The sequence below is a fragment of the Rana temporaria genome, chromosome 10 (genome assembly GCF_905171775.1).
Source record: "Rana temporaria chromosome 10, aRanTem1.1, whole genome shotgun sequence".
In the NCBI taxonomy this organism is placed as follows: domain Eukaryota; kingdom Metazoa; phylum Chordata; class Amphibia; order Anura; family Ranidae; genus Rana; species Rana temporaria.
In genome coordinates, this window is record NC_053498.1 from 3324279 (window position 1) to 3343849 (window position 19571).

At 43.4% G+C, this 19571-nt stretch overlaps 1 protein-coding gene across 1 annotated transcript; it reads right to left on the bottom strand.

Annotated features, from left to right (window-relative positions):
• Positions 1 to 542: 542 nt before the first annotated feature.
• CDA (cytidine deaminase) lies at positions 543 to 9580 on the bottom strand. Its single transcript, XM_040326791.1, has 4 exons — positions 8024 to 9580; positions 7175 to 7286; positions 3091 to 3148; positions 543 to 789 (listed from the first exon to the last, which is right to left on the bottom strand). The coding sequence occupies exons 1-4, from the start codon at positions 8223 to 8225 to the stop codon at positions 676 to 678; spliced, it is 486 nt and encodes a 161-aa protein (XP_040182725.1). The 5' UTR covers positions 8226 to 9580; the 3' UTR covers positions 543 to 675.
• Between the last annotated feature and the right edge of the window lie 9991 nt (positions 9581 to 19571).

Here is a 19571-nt window from a genome sequence, read left to right on the forward strand (position 1 = left end):
CCCCGGAATTGGGGGCCCCATGATGGCCGAGAGTGATGGATACACAGGGGGGGGGCAGACTGCCTCCTACCTTCACTGTCATCATTGTAGGGGCCCCAGAGCATTACCTTGCCCAGGGGCCCCAGCTGCATGGGGGACCCCTGCACTTTCCCCAAAGCAGCTGGCCCTTGAGCCCACCCTTCCCCCGTAATTGGGGGCCCCCATGGTGGCCCTGAGAGTGATAGATACACAGGGGGGGACTGTCATCATTGTAGGGGCCGCAGAGCATTACCTTGCCCAGGGGCCCATGATGCTATCAAGACGCCCGGGCCCTGGTGCTCAACCTGCGGCCCTCCAGCTTTTGCTGAACTACAAGTCCCATCATGCCTCAGCTTTTGGGAGTCATGCTTGTAACTGTCAGCCTTGCAGTGCCTCATGGGACTTGTAGTTCCTCAGCAGCTGGAGGGCCGCCGGTTGAGCGCCTCATGGTTTATAGATACACTTTAAATACACCGCGAGTTCTGATTGGTCGGTTCGGGTCAGTAAAATAATTCCACCGGGTCTCGTGTGTGAAAGATACAATGTATTTCAGAGCAGCCAATGGGAAGACACCCCGCGCCTTCTGTGACGTCATCGCGTCCAATAAATAAGAGAAAATACAATCACAATATACAGGGCGCCGATCCTCGGGGGGTCCTATATCGTCTTCAGGTTCTCCGGCCCGAAGGACATGGGCAGCATGTGGTGGAGGGAGGTGAGGAGGAGCGCGCCGCTCGGCTTGGCGAGGAAGATTTCCAACTCCGTCCCGAACTGGAGGAAGGAGAAAAGGAGGAGAGCGGTGAGGAGGAGCCACACGGGGCCCCGGGGTCAGGGGTCAGAGTCTCCAGATCCAGTATAGGAAAGGAGCAATGTTTATAAACAATGTTACTTTGTATCTCTCTATCTCCTGTCTGATCAATGTTTATAAACAATGTTACTTTGTATCTCTCTATCTCCTGTCTGATCAATGTTTATAAACAATGTTACTTTGTATCTCTCTATCTCCCGTCTGATCAATGTTTATAAACAATGTTACTTTGTATCTCTCTATCTCCCGTCTGATCAATGTTTATAAACAATGTTACTTTGTATCTCTCTATCTCCCGTCTGATCAATGTTTATAAACAATGTTACTTTGTATCTCTATCTCCCGTCTGATCAATGTTTATAAACAATGTTACTTTGTATCTCTCTATCTCCCGTCTGATCAATGTTTATAAACAATGTTACTTTGTATCTCTCTATCTCCCGTCTGATTAATGTTTATAAACAATGTTACTTTGTATCTCTCTCTCCCGTCTGATCAATGTTTATAAACAATGTTACTTTGTATCTCTCCATCTCCCGTCTGATCAATGTTTATAAACAATGTTACTTTGTATCTCTCTATCTCCCGTCTGATCAATGTTTATAAACAATGTTACTTTGTATCTCTCTATCTCCCGTCTGATCAATGTTTATAAACAATGTTACTTTGTATCTCTCTATCTCCCGTCTGATCAATGTTTATAAACAATGTTACTTTGTATCTCTCTATCTCCTGTCTGATCAATGTTTATAAACAATGTTACTTTGTATCTCTCTATCTCTCCCGTCTGATCAATGTTTATAAACAATGTTACTTTGTATCTCTCTCTCCCGTCTGATCAATGTTTATAAACAATGTTACTTTGTATCTCTCTATCTCCTCTCTGATCAATGTTTATAAACAATGTTACTTTGTATCTCTCTCTCTCCCGTCTGATCAATGTTTATAAACAATGTTACTTTGTATCTCTATCTCCCGTCTGATCAATGTTTATAAACAATGTTACTTTGTATTTCTCCATCTCCTGTCTGATCAATGTTTATAAACAATGTTACTTTGTATCTCTCTATCTCCCGTCTGATCAATGTTTATAAACAATGTTACTTTGTATCTCTCTATCTCCCGTCTGATCAATGTTTATAAACAATGTTACTTTGTATTTCTCCATCTCCTGTCTGATCAATGTTTATAAACAATGTTACTTTGTATCTCTCTATCTCCCGTCTGATCAATGTTTATAAACAATGTTACTTTGTATCTCTCTATCTCCCGTCTGATCAATGTTTATAAACAATGTTACTTTGTATCTCTCTATCTCCCGTCTGATCAATGTTTATAAACAATGTTACTTTGTATCTCTCTATCTCCCGTCTGATCAGTGTTTATAAACAATGTTACTTTGTATCTCTATCTCCCGTCTGATCAATGTTTATAAACAATGTTACTTTGTATCTCTCTATCTCCCGTCTGATCAATGTTTATAAACATTGTTACTTTGTATCTCTCTATCTCTCCTGTCTGATCAATGTTTATAAACAATGTTACTTTGTATCTCTCTCTCTCCTGTCTGATCAATGTTTATAAACAATGTTACTTTGTATCTCTATCTCCCCTCTGATCAATGTTTATAAACAATGTTACTTTGTATCTCTATCTCCCGTCTGATCAATGTTTATAAACATTGTTACTTTGTATCTCTCTATCTCTCCTGTCTGATCAATGTTTATAAACAATGTTACTTTGTATCTCTCTCTCTCCTGTCTGATCAATGTTTATAAACAATGTTACTTTGTATCTCTATCTCCCCTCTGATCAATGTTTATAAACAATGTTACTTTGTATCTCTATCTCCCGTCTGATCAATGTTTATAAACATTGTTACTTTGTATCTCTCCATCTCCCGTCTGAGCAATGTTTATAAACAATGTTACTTTGTATCTCTCTATCTCCTGTCTGATCAATGTTTATAAACAATGTTACTTTGTATCTCTCTATCTCCCGTCTGATCAATGTTTATAAACAATGTTACTTTGTATCTCTCTTTCTCCCGTCTGATCAATGTTTATAAACAATGTTACTTTGTATCTCTCTTATCTCCTGTCTGATCAATGTTTATAAACAATGTTACTTTGTATCTCTATCTCCTGTCTGATCAATGTTTATAAACAATGTTACTTTGTATCTCTCTATCTCCCGTCTGATCAATGTTTATAAACAAGGGGGGAGGGGGGAGGAGGGAGGAGTGAGGGGGGTGGTCTTTGTACCTCTCTCATGACTTGTCGGCAGGCTCCGCAGGGGCTGATGAACTCCTCCTCCACGTCACTGCAAAGACACAAACAGGTCAGTCCGGGGGACCCGACACCCAACCACGCGCCTTCATGTGCATGACGCGGGCGTTACATTGTATTACATTTACTGTCACCGGAACACACAGAATAAACGGACGCTATGGACACTCCCTATATATATATAATGAGATGATGTAGACACTCCCTGTATATATAATGAGATGATGTAGACACTCCCTGTATATATAATGAGATGATGTAGACACTCCCTGTATATAAAATGAGATGATGTAGACACTCCCTCTATATATATAATGAGATGATGTAGACACTCCCTGTATATATAATGAGATGATGTAGACACTCCCTCTATATATATAATGAGATGATGTAGACACTCCCTGTATATATAATGAGATGACGTAGACACTCCCTCTATATATATAATGAGATGATGTAGACACTCCCTGTATATATAATGAGATGACGTAGACACTCCCTGTATATATAATGAGATGATGAAGACACTCCCTGTATATATAATGAGATGACGTAGACACTCCCTGTATATATAATGAGATGATGAAGACACTCCCTGTATATATAATGAGATGATGAAGACACTCCCTATATATATAATGAGATGATGTAGACACTCCCTGTATATATAATGAGATGATGTAGACACTCCATGTATATATAATGAGATGATGTAGACACTCCCTGTATATATATAATGAGATGATGTAGACACTCCCTGTATATATAATGAGATGATGAAGACACTCCCTATATATGTAATGAGATGATGTAGACACTCCCTGTATATATAATGAGATGATGTAGACACTCCCTGTATATATAATGAGATGATGAAGACACTCCCTGTATATATAATGATATGACGTAGACACTCCCTGTATATATAATGAGATGATGTAGAGACACTCCCTGTATATATAATGAGATGATGTAGACCCTCCCTGTATATATAATGAGATGATGTAGTCCCTCCCTGTACATATAATAAGATGATGTATACACTCCCTATATATATAATGAGATGATGTAGACACTCCCTGTATATATAATAAGGTGATGTGGACACTCCCTGTATATATAATGAGATGATGTAGACCCTCCCTGTATATATAATGAGATGATGTAGACCCTCCCTGTATATATAATGAGATGATGAAGACACTCCCTCTATATATAATGAGATGATGTAGACCCTCCCTGTATATATAATGAGATGATGAAGACACTCCCTCTATATATAATGAGATGATGTAGACACTCCCTGTATATATAATGAGGTGATGTAGACACTCCCTCTATATATAATGAGATGACGTATGAGTACTGGGGCCCGGGAGCCACACTGCAAACACCAAGTGCCGCATTTGGCCCCTGGGGGCCACAGGTTGGCCCCTTGGGTGCAGCCATATAATCTGTGAATATTTGGCGGTCCTGGTTGGATGATATGGGCGCCGGATACGCAGAGCTCACACTGTCAGTTATTTAACCTCTAAAAATTTAGGATCAACCAGTTAATGGATAACCTTGGTGACTCTGGCGCTGTGCGCGGTCGGCGGGCCCTCCGCTAATCATTAATCGCGCACTGTCAGCTTTTCTTTACAAAAAAATTTGCTTTACAATTTTTATGGAATGATTTACAGCCGATGAACGGAGGTGACCGAGAAACAAGCTTAAAGGGGGAATCCGACCGCACACCTCTGCAGGCTCCACCCACTGCGCTGCCTCCTGCTACTAGTGGACCCCCCACCCCCCTCCCCCACATCAGCAGCGCACCATATATAAATGTAAAGGCTAACAACTGAATGACATGTGACCAGTGACAGCCAATCAAAAATGATCTTTTGTTTTCTGCGTTGACACCCCGGCCTTTATTACACAGACATGGTCCACCATTGTCCCCGGTGATCCTGCCATGGAGGTCCTAGTTCAGGCACTTCCTGTTATAGAGTGACAACGCTCTGTCCCCATCTCCCAACTGTGCTCCTGCGTTGTCACCCTGGTGATCCTGCCATGGAGGTCCTTGTTCAGGCACTTCCTGTTATAGAGTGACAACGCTCGGTCCTCATCTCCCAATTTTGCTCCTGCGTTGTCACCCTGGTGATCCTGCCATGGAGGTCCTAGTTCAGGCACTTCCTGTTACGGGTGACAACGCTCTGTCCTCATCTCCCAACTGTGCTCCTGCGTTGTCACCTGAGCTTCTGATGGAGACCACACATTACTCAGACACGGGCCACTGTTGTCACCATCAGGAAACGCGTCCTGGGAAATGCGGTGGTTGGAGTGCAGGGAGGCAGGAAGTGGCTGCAAAGCTGTTGCAGGAGATCGGCAGCACTGAGATGTAACACAGGATGGGGAAAAAGGTTGAAACGAGTAACTTGAAGCCCTGAAGTGGAACGCTCCCCAGCCGTCAGCGCGGCGCGTGACCACGCGGCTGGAAGTTACTTAATAATTGCACAACGGAGCGTTTAACAGGCCGGTGACGCATTAGCCGCCGTACGTGCGATCTGACATACGGAGCGTCTCGCACGGGGAACGCGGGGCGCACCCAACGCCGTTACACAACGTCTGCTGAGGAAACTTCCAGGTTGAGTCACGTCCTCCGGCGTCTGGTCTGTAGATACTCATAATGATGAGGGCGCCACCTCCTGGCCTCAGTACTCCTCAGTCCTGATATAAGCAGTGGGCGGGCTCTTGGGAAGAGTTATGCTAAATATTTATAAATAATGGGTGGGTGTCAGTCTGGGGGAGTGGGCGTTCCTAGGTGGGCTGTATTTGCATAGGTAACACCCACATTTGACACTGAGCCTCCATGACTGGGCTAGGGACGGTCAGGCTGAGGAGGAGGAAAGGACTAGATGATGCTGGACGTCCTCCAGCCAGGAAATGGGGCGGGGCTCTGCCTGACATGCTGTAGCTTCTAATGCACATTGTGAGAAGCTCAAAGTGTGCAGTGATATCAGAGGAAGCCGTTTCAGTTCTATACTATACAGGTACGATCAATACTCCCGATGTCAGCCGATCAATACTATACAGGTACGATCAATACTCCCAATGTCAGCCAATGAATACTATACAGATACGATCAATTTTTCCGATGTCAGCCGATCAATACTATACAGGTACGATCAATACTCCCAATGTCAGCCAATGAATACTATACAGATACGATCAATACTCCCGATGTCAGCCGATCAATACTATACAGGTACGATCAATACTCCCCATGTCAGCCGATCAATACTATACAGATACGATCAATACTCCTGATGTCAGCTGATCAATACTATACAGATACGATCAATACTCCCATTGTCAGCCGATCAATACTATACAGATACGATCAATACTTTACAGATACGATCAATACTCCTGATGTCAGCCGATCAATACTATACAGATATATTCAATACTCCCGATGTCAGCCAATGATTATTATACAGATACGATCAATACTCCTGATGTCAGCCGATCAATACTATACAGATACAATCAATACTCCTGATGTCAGCCGATCAATACTATATCTGTATAGTATTGATCGGCTGACATCAATACTCCCGATGTCAGCCGATCAATATTATACCGATACGATCAATACTATACAGATACGATCAATACTCCTGATGTCAGCCGATCAATACTATACAGATACGATCAATACTATACAGATACGATCAATACTCCCGATGTCAGCCGATCAATACTATACAGATACGATCAATACTCCTGATGTCAGCCGATCAATACTATACAGATACGATCAATACTCCCGATGTCAGCCGATCAATACTATACAGATACGATCAATACTATACAGATATGATCAATACTATACAGATACGATCAATACTCCCGATGTCAGCCGATCAATACTATACAGATATGATCAATACTATACAGATACGATCAATACTCCCGATAGGTATCACACATAGAGATCTCGTGTTACATTGTTACTGTTTGTTGTAACTCCGGGATACGATTGGATCTCTGCGGAGAGGACTCTGCTTCCCGTTACCTGGTGATGACGATGGCGGTGAATTCCTTGCACCCCTCAGACACGGCTCTATGGAAGGCGTTGCGCTCGGCGCAGATCCCCAGCGTGTAACAAGCGTTCTCCACATTGCAACCTGTACAAGAGATCAGACGGGTCAGGAGGAGGAGGAGGAGCACCGCGAGAGCCCTGCTCAATCCTACAATTTACATCGATCTACCGATCGCTACAGTGCCTGGAAAAAGTATTCATACCCCTTGAAATTTCCCACGCTGTGTCACGTTCCTCCAGTCTGGACTCAGGTATTATAGCTGAATATCGCACCCAAGGACTAGACGACACTAGCTTAGGTGTAAACTGGAACCCTTTTATTATAAACCCCACACAGGATTTATACAGTGCCCTGAAAAAGTATTCATACCCCTTGAAATCTCTCTGTAGCAGAGGAGCTTACACTCTAATGTCACACACTATTATTATTATTATACAGCGCCCTGAAAAAGTATTCATACCCCTTGACATTCCCCAGATTTTCTCATGTTACACCCAAAAACGTAAATGTATTTTATTGGGATTTTATGTGAGAGACACAAAGTGTTGGTCTCTCACAGTGACGGAGAACCTTGGCACCCCAGATGTTTTAGAACTACATTTCCCATGATTCTCAGGCACTCTGCAGTGTAGTGGAGCATCATGGGAAATGTAGTTCCAAAACATCTGAGGGTGCCGAGGTTCCCCATCACATAAAATACAACACATTTACGTTTTAGTTGTAACAAATGTGGACATTTTCAAGGGGTGTGAAATTTTCATTGCAACCCAATAAAATCCCGTCTATGTTTGGCCCCGCCCCCCCGGCGGAGAGTCACTCACCCCGGTAGATCTTCCCGTTCTTGCCCAGCAGTGCCGCCCCGACCCGGAACTTGCTGTAGGGACAATGAGCGAAGCTTTTGGCCTCCTGACCCTCGGCGATGAGCTTCTGGATCAGTTCGGCGTCCAGGGAGGACTTTGCGCTCTTCTGGATCTTGTGATTGGTCAGAAGGTGGTCTCCTGGGCCCGACGCAATGTTGTTCATTTTTTTTTCCTGGTTGATGGTAGTTTGTGTCTCCTGTGTGTGCAACTGTCTTATCCGTACTATGTGTGGGCAACTGTCTTATCCGTACTATGTGTGCAACTGTCTTATCTGTACTATGTGTGCAACTGTCTTATCCGTACTATGTGTGCAACTGTCTTATCTGTACTTTGTGTGTAACTGTCTTGTCTGTACTATGTGTAACTGTCTTGTCTGTACTATGTGTGCAACTGTCTTATGTGTACTATGTGTGCAACTGTCTTATGTGTACTATGTGTGCAACTGTCTTATCTGTACTATGTGTGCAACTGTCTTATCTGTACTATGTGTGCAACTGTCTTATCTGTACTATGTGTGCAACTGTCTTATCTGTACTATGTATGCAACTGTCCTATGTGTACTATGTGTGCAACTGTCTTATGTGTACTATGTGTGCAACTGTCTTATGTGTACTATGTGTGCAACTGTCTTATCTGTACTATGTGTGCAACTGTCTTATCTGTACTATGTGTGCAACTGTCTTATCTGTACTATGTGTGCAACTGTCTTATCTGTACTATGTATGCAACTGTCCTATGTGTACTATGTGTGTAACTGTCTTATCTGTACTATGTGTAACTGTCTTATCTGTACTATGTGTGCAACTGTCTTATGTGTACTATGTGTGCAACTGTCTTATCCGTTCTATGTGTGCAACTGTCTTATCTGTACTATGTGTAACTGTCTTTTCTGTACTATGTGTAACTGTCTTATCTGTACTATGTGTAACTGTCTTATCTGTACTATGTGTGCAACTGTCTTATCTGTACTATGTGTGTAACTGTCTTATGTGTACTATGTGTGTACCTGTCTTTTCTGTACTATGTGTGTGTTTATTATGTTTATATTTATACTATGTGTGTGTCTATTATTATAATAAAGGATTTATACAATGTTTATATTTATTCTACATGTATTTTTATATTATGTGTATTTGTTACTATGTATCTGTTTATAGTGTGTAAATGATTACTATGTATAAGTCTGTAATATCTGTATAGGTTTACTATATGTTTGTCTTACCTTTGTGTATATAATATGTGTGTGTGTATATTATGTATATCTCTATGTGTGTATCTTACCTTTGTGTATAGGTGTATATCTCTCTATGTGTGATGTCGCTTTGTATATTGCGGTCTGTAGAAGTGAACTCCTCTCTCTCCTCTGATTGTAAAGTGAGAGAAGTGATGACTCTTCCTGGCTGTGGGGTGTCACCTCCTCGCCCCCTCCAGCGTATCGCAGCTCCGCACTGTGCTGTGTGACAGACCGATGACCCGGCCTTTCATCACTTTGCATTTTGTGCGCCGGAACAGTCAATATTGTTCTCCGCTCGCCGCTGGACGGGACACAACAAGACCAGCCTGCCCAGAATCTGCAAAAAGCAGATCCTTTTTTGTTCTCTCCCCCTCTCGCTTCTCGTCTCCCTTTTGTAGGGACTCCTGCAGTGTGTTGGTATATGTAATGTGTTCTATGTTTTATATTATTATTATAATGTGGTTTGTTCTTTATTATTACCTATAGCAGGGGTCTCCAAACTTTCTAAACAAAGGGCCGGATTACTGTCCTCCAGACTTTAAGGGGGCATCAGGAGTACAAAATCCCCAATCATTGGGAGGACTTCTGCCCCAACATTGGGAAGAATTCTGCCCTTCATCGGTGCCAATGAATAAAAAAAAGCACCCAAAGGACTGGATAAAATCAAGCAAAGGGCCGTATTTGGCCCCCGGGCCGCAGTTTGGAGACCACTGACCTATAGGAAGTGGGCAATGTTTCTTTTGTTGTTATGTAATTTAAATTCAAATAAAATCAGAGTTGAAAGAAATAAGAGATCACACTTTTTTTCTTTTTTTGTTAGCAAAGGATAAATAGCAACGTCAACGTCAAGGGAAAAAAAATCGTTACTTTGTATTCATTGTATTTTATGTATATAAATATTTGTTTATTTATGTATTTATTTATATAAATATACATTTCTTTATTTGTTTATTTATGTATTTATTTATTTGATTTACATAAATATTTGTTTATTTATATACATATGTGTTTATTTATTTGTTTATTTATATAAATATTTGTTTATTTATGTATTTGTTTTATTTATATAAATATTTCTTTATTTATTTAAATATTTGTTTATTTTTTCATTTTATTTATATTAATATTTGTTTATTTATGTATTCATTTATTTGATTTATATAAATATGTGTTTCTTTATTTGTTTATTTATATAAATATTTCTTTATTTATTTATTTTATTTATATAAATATTTGTTTATTTATTTAAATTATATAAATATTTGTTTATTTATGTATTCATTTATTTTATTTATATAAATATGTGTTTCTTTATTTGTTTATTTATATAAATATTTGTTTATTTATTTATATACATATTTGTGCATTTATTTATATAAATATTTGTTTATTTATTTATTTTATTTATATAAATATGTGTTTATTTATTTATGTACTTATTTAAATAAATATATATATTTTTTTTATTTATATAAATATTTGTTTATTTATTATGTTTATTTTTTTATTTATTTTATGTGTATAAATATTTGTTTATTTATGTATTTATTTATATAAATATGTGTTTCTTTATTTGTTTATTTATGTATTTATTTATTTGAGTTACATAAATATTTGTTTATTTATATACATATTTGTTTATTTATATACATATTTGTTTATTTATATACATATTTGTTTATTTATGTGTTTATTTATATATATATTTGTTTATTTATTTATGTATTTATTTTATTTATATAAATATGTGTTTATTTATTTGTTTATTTATATAAATATACATTTCTTTATTTGTTTATTTATGTATTTATTTATTTGATTTACATAAATATTTGTTTATTTATATACATATGTGTTTATTTATTTGTTTATTTATATAAATATTTGTTTATTTATGTATTTGTTTTATTTATATAAATATTTGTTTATTTATATAAATATTTGTTTATTTATTTTGCTATCTGAATGAAAAAAAAAACTAACCGTTGCTGGTCAGCCAAGCCATTATGTGTGCAGCATCAGTCAGAGATGCCCAAGGGCCCCCCGGTGTCTATAGATCAGAACTTCTCCTCCCCTTCCCGGCCCCACCAATCCAAATTCCCATCACAGAACAGCCTCATTATTGGCTTCCGATAATCCGAGGCGGGGAGAGGAGATTGGAGGAGATGAGGTGATAGCCGATAATGGAGCTCTTCCCTTTTATTGGAGAATTAATGGATTGCACGCCTTTGTTCTCTCTCAGGGTCTTAGGGTGCAATCTGACGTTGGCCGCTAGATGGCGCACCCATAGTTGTCAGCGTAGAGTATGCAAATTGCATACTAACGCTGATTCTCAAACGTACGCACGGCCGGCGCTCGTTTTTTACGTCGTTTGCGTACGTCGTTTTCGCCGTAAGGCTGCTCCTGCTATTAGGAGGCGCAGCCAATGGTAAGTATGGACGTCGTTCCCGCGTCGCAATTTTCAAAATTTGCGTCGTTTGCGTAACTCGTTCGTGAATGGCGCTGGACGCCATTTACGTTCACGTCGAAGCCAATGACGTCCTTGCGACGTCATTTACCGCAATGCGCGACGGGAAATTTTCCGGACGGAGCATGCGCAGTACGTTCGGCGCGGGAACGCACCTAATTTAAATGATCCACGCCCCCTACGGGATCATTTAAATTACGCGCGCCGGCCCCTTTTTACGAAACGCCGCCGCAAATTATGGAGCAAATGCTTCGTGAATGAAGCGTAGCTCCAGTAATTTACGGAGGCGTATCGTAAAAACGGTACGCTGCGCCGCCGTAACAGTGCGCGCCCCTAGCTGAATCTACCCCTGTCTCTTTAAATTTTTTAATTTCTTTTTTTTGCCACTTTTTTTGCTATCACAAGAATTATAATAAATCCCTTGTGATAACAATAAAGCATGACAGGTCCTCTTTATGAAGAGATCTGGGGTCAATAAGAGAATGGAAAGCATCAGATAAAAAACAAAAAACAGAAAAAAAAAAATTGATCTAATGCTTTCCAAAGATACATAGATACGCCGCGTAAATTCAAAGCTGCGCCGGCGCATCTTCTTTCTGTATTCAGAAAGCAAGATACGCCGACATTAGGCTAAGATACGACTGGCGTAAGTCTCTTACGCCGTCAGATCTTAGGGTGCATATTTACGCTGGACGCTAGGTGGCGCTTCCGTCGTAGAATATGCAAATTACCTAGATACGCCGATTCACAAACGTACGTGCACCCGGTGGAATTTTTTACGTCATTTGCGTAAGGCTTTTTCCGGCGTAACGTTGCTCCTGCTTCTATGAGGCGCACGCAATGTTAAGTATGGATGTCATTCCCGCATCGAATTTTTAATTTTTTACGTCGTTTGCGTAAGTCGTTCGCGAATAGGGCTGGACGTAATTTACGTTCACGTCGAAAGCAATGACGATTTGCGGCGAAATTTCGAGCATGCGCACTGGGATTCTTTCACGAACGGCACATGCGCCGTTCGTAAAAAAACTTAAAATACGCGGGGTCAACAATAATTTTAATTAAACACGCCCACATCATCCCCATTTGAGTTAGGCGGGCTTACGCCGGCCCACATACGTTACGCCACCGTAACTTAGGGCGCAAGTTCTTTATGAATACGGAACTTATCGGAGATACGTTAAGCCCGCACTAAATTATGCAGGGCTATCTGAATCTAGCCCCTTGTTTACATTGGGAGTGAACAGGAAGTGATGTCACGATGACGCTCCGGGCCTCCTGGGTCATAGAGTTGAGCAGGGGCCATCTTTCCTTTGCTGATCTCTATGGCCAGCTGCCGCCAGCCCCGGATCCGTTCTCAGGCTTTCCTATGAGCCAGGTAAGCCCGAGAACCACCAGAAAACGGTGGGAGGAGGAAACCGCCTCCTGCCACTTCTAAAACTGATCCGGCGGCTAATCAGCCACTTGGATCGCTTTTAAGGAAAATTTTAACTCCTCGTCTAAATGCAGCCATAACTCCGGTATACCATCATAAAATCATGATGTATTTTCGAAGTTAGGTGGTCAGCAAAGGGTAAAATCCTTTATTCACCTATCCTTTGTTACATCTCAGTGCTGCTGATCTCCTGCATCCTCTTTGTAGCTACTTCCCGTCTACAGGCACTCCAGTGATTGGTGCTTGACATCTCTCAGGTCGGGATCCCTGATGGTGACAACAGCGGACCATGCCTGTGTATTTAAACTGCAAAATATAAAGTGATGCCCAGAGTCCATAAACGATCGATGAGATGACACAATAATAACAACAAAATTAAAGGTAAGAACCACCGGGAACGAGAAAAAACGCAGAGACTCGATGAGATGACGGGGAGTGTTGAGAAAAGAAACAAACGTGTGAAGAAACCGCGAATCAACAAGAACAGACTGTGCGCAAGACGTGGCAGGAAATTGCCGGGAAACTCTGCCGACGCCGTCAGCCCGACCAAAAGAGAAGAAAGAGCTGAATCACCGAAGAGATCCTTCCTGTGATGAGAGAAAGAGAACAAAATAAGATTGGAGAAATGTCCGGAAGAATCTGAAGAATGTGCCAACAAGGAAATAAACAATCGATGTGATGAAATCTACAGAAGAGAGAAACGAAACAAAGGAAGGTGGAGATGGAAGGAAAGAAACCAACAGGAAGATCAAAATGTGACAATGGAAATGGAGATAAAGAAGGAAAAGTATCGACCATCGAGAGCGAGATGGAAGAAATACATGGAAGCACTACTGTGTATGGAAGTAGAAGACCCAGGATGGATGGAAGACTTGGGTAAGATGGAAAACCTGGAAAGGAAGGAAGACCTGGAAAGGATGGAAGACGTGGGAAAGGTGGAAGACCCAGGAAGGATGGAAGTATTGGGAAGGATGGAAAACCTGGGAAGACCTGGAAAGAATGATAGTTGGGAAGGATAGAAGACCCATAAAGGAGGGAAGACCCAGGAAGGATTGTAGACCCGGGGAGAATAGAAGACCCAGGAAATATGGAAGACCCGGGAAGGATGGAAGTCTCGAGAAGAATGGAAGATCTGGGAAGAATGGAAAACCTGGGAAGAATGGAAAACCTGGGAAGAATGGTAGAGTTGGGAAGGATAGAAAACAGGGAAGAACCAGGAAGGATGAAAGACCTGGGAAAGGTGAAGACCCAGAAACGATGGAAGTATCGGGAAGGATGGAAAACCCAAGAAAGATGGAAGTCTTAGGAAGGATAGAAGTCTTGGGAAGGATGAGAAACCTGAGAAAGATGGAAGTCCTAGGAAGGATAGAAGTCTTGGGAAGGATAGAAGACCCGGGAAGGATGGAAGTCTCAGGAAGGATGGAAGACCTGGGAAGAATGGTAGAGTCAGGAAGGATAGAAGACCCGGGAAGGATGGCAGAGCTGGGGGGAATGGAAGACCTGGGAAAGATGGAAGACCCCGGAAGGATGGAAGTCTCAGGAAGGATGGAACCTGGGAAGAATGGTAGAGTTGAAAAGGATAGAAGACCCAGGAAGGAGGGAAGACCCAGGAAGGATGGAAGTCTTGGGAAGGATGGAAAACCTGGGAAGACCTGGGAAGAATAGTAGAGTCGGGAAGGATAGAAACCCGGGAAGGAGGGAAGACAGAGGAAGGATGGAAGACCTGGGAAGGATGTTCCACAACACCAGGCTATGGGGAAAACAAATTATAAGATAATGAAAGCAATACAAAGCTTGGGTGCCAACAAGGCCACCGGTATTGATGAAATGCCAATTGATATGTTAGGACCCCGTTGACCGCGTTTTCTGGTGCTGATGCAGAGTTCCAAACTCCTAAATAAAGTGGCCCCGTGAAAATTCACCCACTGTGATTGAGCGTTTCTTTCCTTCAGAGACTCTACATGGCAGTTTCCTTGTCTTCAGAGACTCTACATGGCGGTTTCCTTGTCTTCAGAGACTCTACATAGCAGTTTCCTTGTCTTCAGAGACTCTACATGGCGGTTTCCTTGTCTTCAGAGACTCTACATGGCGATTTCCTTGTCTTCAGAGACTCTACATGGCGGTTTCCTTGTCTTCAGAGACTCTACATAGCAGTTTCCTTGTCTTCAGAGACTCTACATGGCGGTTTCCTTGTCTTCAGAGACTCTACATGGCGATTTCCTTGTCTTCAGAGACTCTACATGGCAGTTTCCTTGTCTTCAGAGACTCTACATGGCGGTTTCCTTGTCTTCAGAGACTCTACATGGCGATTTCCTTGTCTTCAGAGACTCTACATGGCGGTTTCCTTGTCTTCAGAGACTCTACATGGCCATTTCCTTGTCTTCAGAGACTCTAGATGGCGGTTTCCTTGTCTTCAGAGACTCTACATGGCGGTTTCCTTGTCTTCAGAGACTCTACATGGCAGTTTCCTTGTCTTCAGAGACTCTACATGGCGGTTTCCTTGTCTTCAGAGACTCTACTAGGCGGTTTCCTTGTCTTCAGAGACTCTACATGGCGGTTTTCTTGTCTTCAGAGACTCTACATGGCGATTTCCTTGTCTTCAGAGACTCTACATGGCAGTTTCCTTGTCTTCAGAGACTCTACATGGCGGTTTCCTTGTCTTCAGAGACTCTACATGGCAGTTTCCTTGTCTTCAGGGACTCTACATGGCGGTTTCCTTGTCTTCAGAGACTCTACATGGCAGTTTCCTTGTTTTCAGGGACTCTACATGGGGGTTTCCTTGTCTTCAGAGACCCTACATGGGGGTTTCCTTGTCTTCAGAGACTCTACATGGCGGTTTCCTTGTCTTCAGAGACTCTACATGGCGGTTTCCTTGTCTTCAGAGACCCTACATGGGGGTTTCCTTGTCTTCAGAGACTCTACATGGCGGTTTCCTTGTCTTCAGAGACTCTAAATGGCGGTTTCCTTGTCTTCAGAGACTCTACATGGCGGTTTCCTTGTCTTCAGAGACTCTACATGGCGGTTTCCTTGTCTTCAGAGACTCTACATGGCAGTTTCCTTGTCTTCAGAGACTCTACATGGCAGTTTCTTTGTCTTCAGAGACTCTACATGGCGGTTTCCTTGTCTTCAGAGACTCTACATGGCAGTTTCCTTGTCTTCAGAGACTCTACATGGCGGTTTCCTTGTCTTCAGAGACTCTACATGGCAGTTTCCTTGTCTTCAGAGACTCTACATGGCGGTTTCCTTGTCTTCAGAGACTCTACATGGTGGTTTCCTTGTCTTCAGAGACTCTACATGGCGGTTTCCTTGTCTTCAGAGACTCTACATGGCAGTTTCTTTGTCTTCAGAGACTCTACATGGTGGTTTCCTTGTCTTCAGAGACTCTACATGGCAGTTTCCTTGTCTTCAGAGACTCTACATGGCGGTTTCCTTGTCTTCAGAGACTCTACATGGCAGTTTCTTTGTCTTCAGAGACTCTACATGGCAGTTTCCTTGTCTTCAGAGACTCTACATGGCAGTTTCCTTGTCTTCAGAGACTCTACATGGCGGTTTCTTTGTCTTCAGAGACTCTACATGGCAGTTTCCTTGTCTTCAGAGACTCTACATGGCAGTTTCCTTGTCTTCAGAGACTCTACATGGCAGTTTCTTTGTCTTCAGAGACTCTACATGGCGGTTTCCTTGTCTTCAGAGACTCTACATGGCGGGTTCCTTGTCTTCAGAGACTCTACATGGCGGTTTCTTTGTCTTCAGAGACTCTACATGGCAGTTTCCTTGTCTTCAGAGACTCTACATGGCAGTTTCCTTGTCTTCAGAGACTCTACATGGCAGTTTCTTTGTCTTCAGAGACTCTACATGGCGGTTTCCTTGTCTTCAGAGACTCTACATGGCGGGTTCCTTGTCTTCAGAGACTCTACATGGCGGTTTCTTTGTCTTCAGAGACTCTACATGGCGGTTTCCACTTTAATTCATTGATGAGTATCACCTTTAGGGCCGTCGGCTCTCTCTATAGAAATGCCTCACCTGAACTCCTGGCTGTCCTCAGACTCACAGGTGCAGCTCAGGCCCATACTGTGGCCCCCCGGTGACCCTTTGTGGTATAATAAAGATGTAGAGTAAAAATAGATAACAACCCAAAGTCAGTAGTGAGGCCGTCCGGTGACTGACCCGCCGGTGAAGAACTCTTCTGCTTTCTGGAATGTAACCTTCAGAATTCCGGTGTGTCCCGCGTCATCGTCCCTTACAGCTGGAAATGTATGTATGGCTGGAGCACGGCTGACTCCGCCCCTTAGAGGAACACACCACTTATAATAAATATTTATCCTGACCCCTGTATATGTAGGACATGTATGAACGCTCATCCCACCCATCGGAGGAACACTCCGAAATTCCAGCATCCAAAAGTGATTCCCACCCCAGCAATAACCCCTCCTACCACGGGATAACGCCCAATCATTACCAGGATTCTCTGCTTCTCCTGAATATAAGCCCGGGATAATGCAGCCAATGGGTTCCCAGGTCCCAGCTCCACCTTCACTCCAAATAGACTGAAGCCCCGCCCACACATTGGTCATTTTTTAAGGACGTATCTGGACTGATTCCTATGGCTTGGCGCTCTCCTCCCTTCACTGAACACAATTTTGCTGAATGGAAGGCTCATTGATGGAGGTGGGGAGGGAAGGCTCATTGATGGAGGTGGGGAGGGAAGGCTCATTGATGGAGGTGGGGAGGGAAGGCTCATTGATGGAGGTGGGGAAGGGAAGGCTCATTGATGGAGGTGGGGAGGGAAGGCTCATTGATGGAGGTGGGGAGGGAAGGCTCATTGATGGAGGTGGTGGAGGGAAGGCTCATTGATGGAGGTGGGGAGGGAAGGCTCATTGATGGAGGTGGGGAGGGAAGGCTCATTAATGGAGGTGGGGAGGGGAAGCTCATTGATGGAGGTGGGGAAGGGAAGGCTCATTGATGGAGGTGGGGAGGGAAGGCTCATTGATGGAGGTGGGGAGGGGAAGGCTCATTGATGGAGGTGAGGAAGGAAGGCTCATTGATGGAGGTGAGGAGGGGAAGGTTCATTGATGAGGGTGGGGAGGGAAGTCTCATTGATGGAGGTGGGGAGGGAAGGCTCATTGATGGAGGTGGGGGAGGGAAGGCTCATTGATGGAGGTGAGGAGGGAAGGCTCATTGATGGAGGTGGGGAGGGAAGGCTCATTGATGGAGGTGGGGGAGGGAAGGCTCATTAATGGAGGTGGGGAGAGAAGGCTCATTGATGGAGGTGGGGGAGGGAAGGCTCATTGATGGAGGTGGGGGAGGGAAGGCTCATTAATGGAGGTGGGGAGGGAAGGCTCATTGATGGAGGTGGGGGAGGGAAGGCTCATTGATGGAGGAGAGGAGGGAAGGCTCATTGATGGAGGTGGGGGGGAAGGCCCATTGATGGAGGTGGAGAGGGAAGGCTCATTGATGGAGGTGGGGAGGGAAGACCCATTGATGGAGGTGGGGAGAGAAGGCTCATTGATGGAGGTGGGGAGGGAAGGCTCATTGATGGAGGTGGGGGAGGGAAGGCTCATTGATGGAGGAGAGGAGGGAAGGCTCATTGATGGAGGTGGGGAGGGAAGGCCCATTGATGGAGGTGGGGAGGGGAAGGCTCGTTGATGGAGGTGGGGAGGGAAGGCTCATTGATGGAGGTGGGGAGGGAAGGCTCATTGATGGAGGTGGGGAGGGAAGGCTTATTGATGAGGGTGGGGAGGGAAGGCTCATTGATGGAGGTGGGGAGGGAAGGCTCAGTGATGGAGGTGGGGAGGGAAGGCTCTTTGATGGAGGTGGGGAGGGAAGGCTCATTGATGGAGGTGGGGGGAGGGAAGGCTTAGTGATGAGGGTGGGGAGGGAAGGCTCATTGGTGGAGGTGCAGGGGGGGGTAGGCTGGTGCGTGTAGTCCCATCCAATAGAAGGGCTACTGGAGTTTAAATGGCTAAAGAAGTAAATGCTGGTTCTCATAGAAAGATGTTAGAACACACAGAGTATCGCAGTTTGTTGTGTATGGGGCTGTGTAGCTGTAAACTGGGTGTCCATGCTGACCCGTGTCCACAGCTAAAAGCCCCTACAATGGGCACGTGAGCCTCAGAACTGGACCACGGAACATTGGGAAGTAGGTGGCCTGGTCCTTCTGCTGATGGCTTGGTACCGGATACCACAGCATACCTTCAGAGGTCTAGTGGAGTCCATACCTGGACGGGTTATGGTGGGCGGTCATACCATTATGGCCGATTGGTGTAATGTGTTAATAAAAGAGAATCCAATGGTGTAAATCTGATATTTCTTCTCCTGTATGGAGCTCAGTGATGCCGTCATCTGACCTTCCAGCCGTGGTCTCCTGTGAAGGGTATGA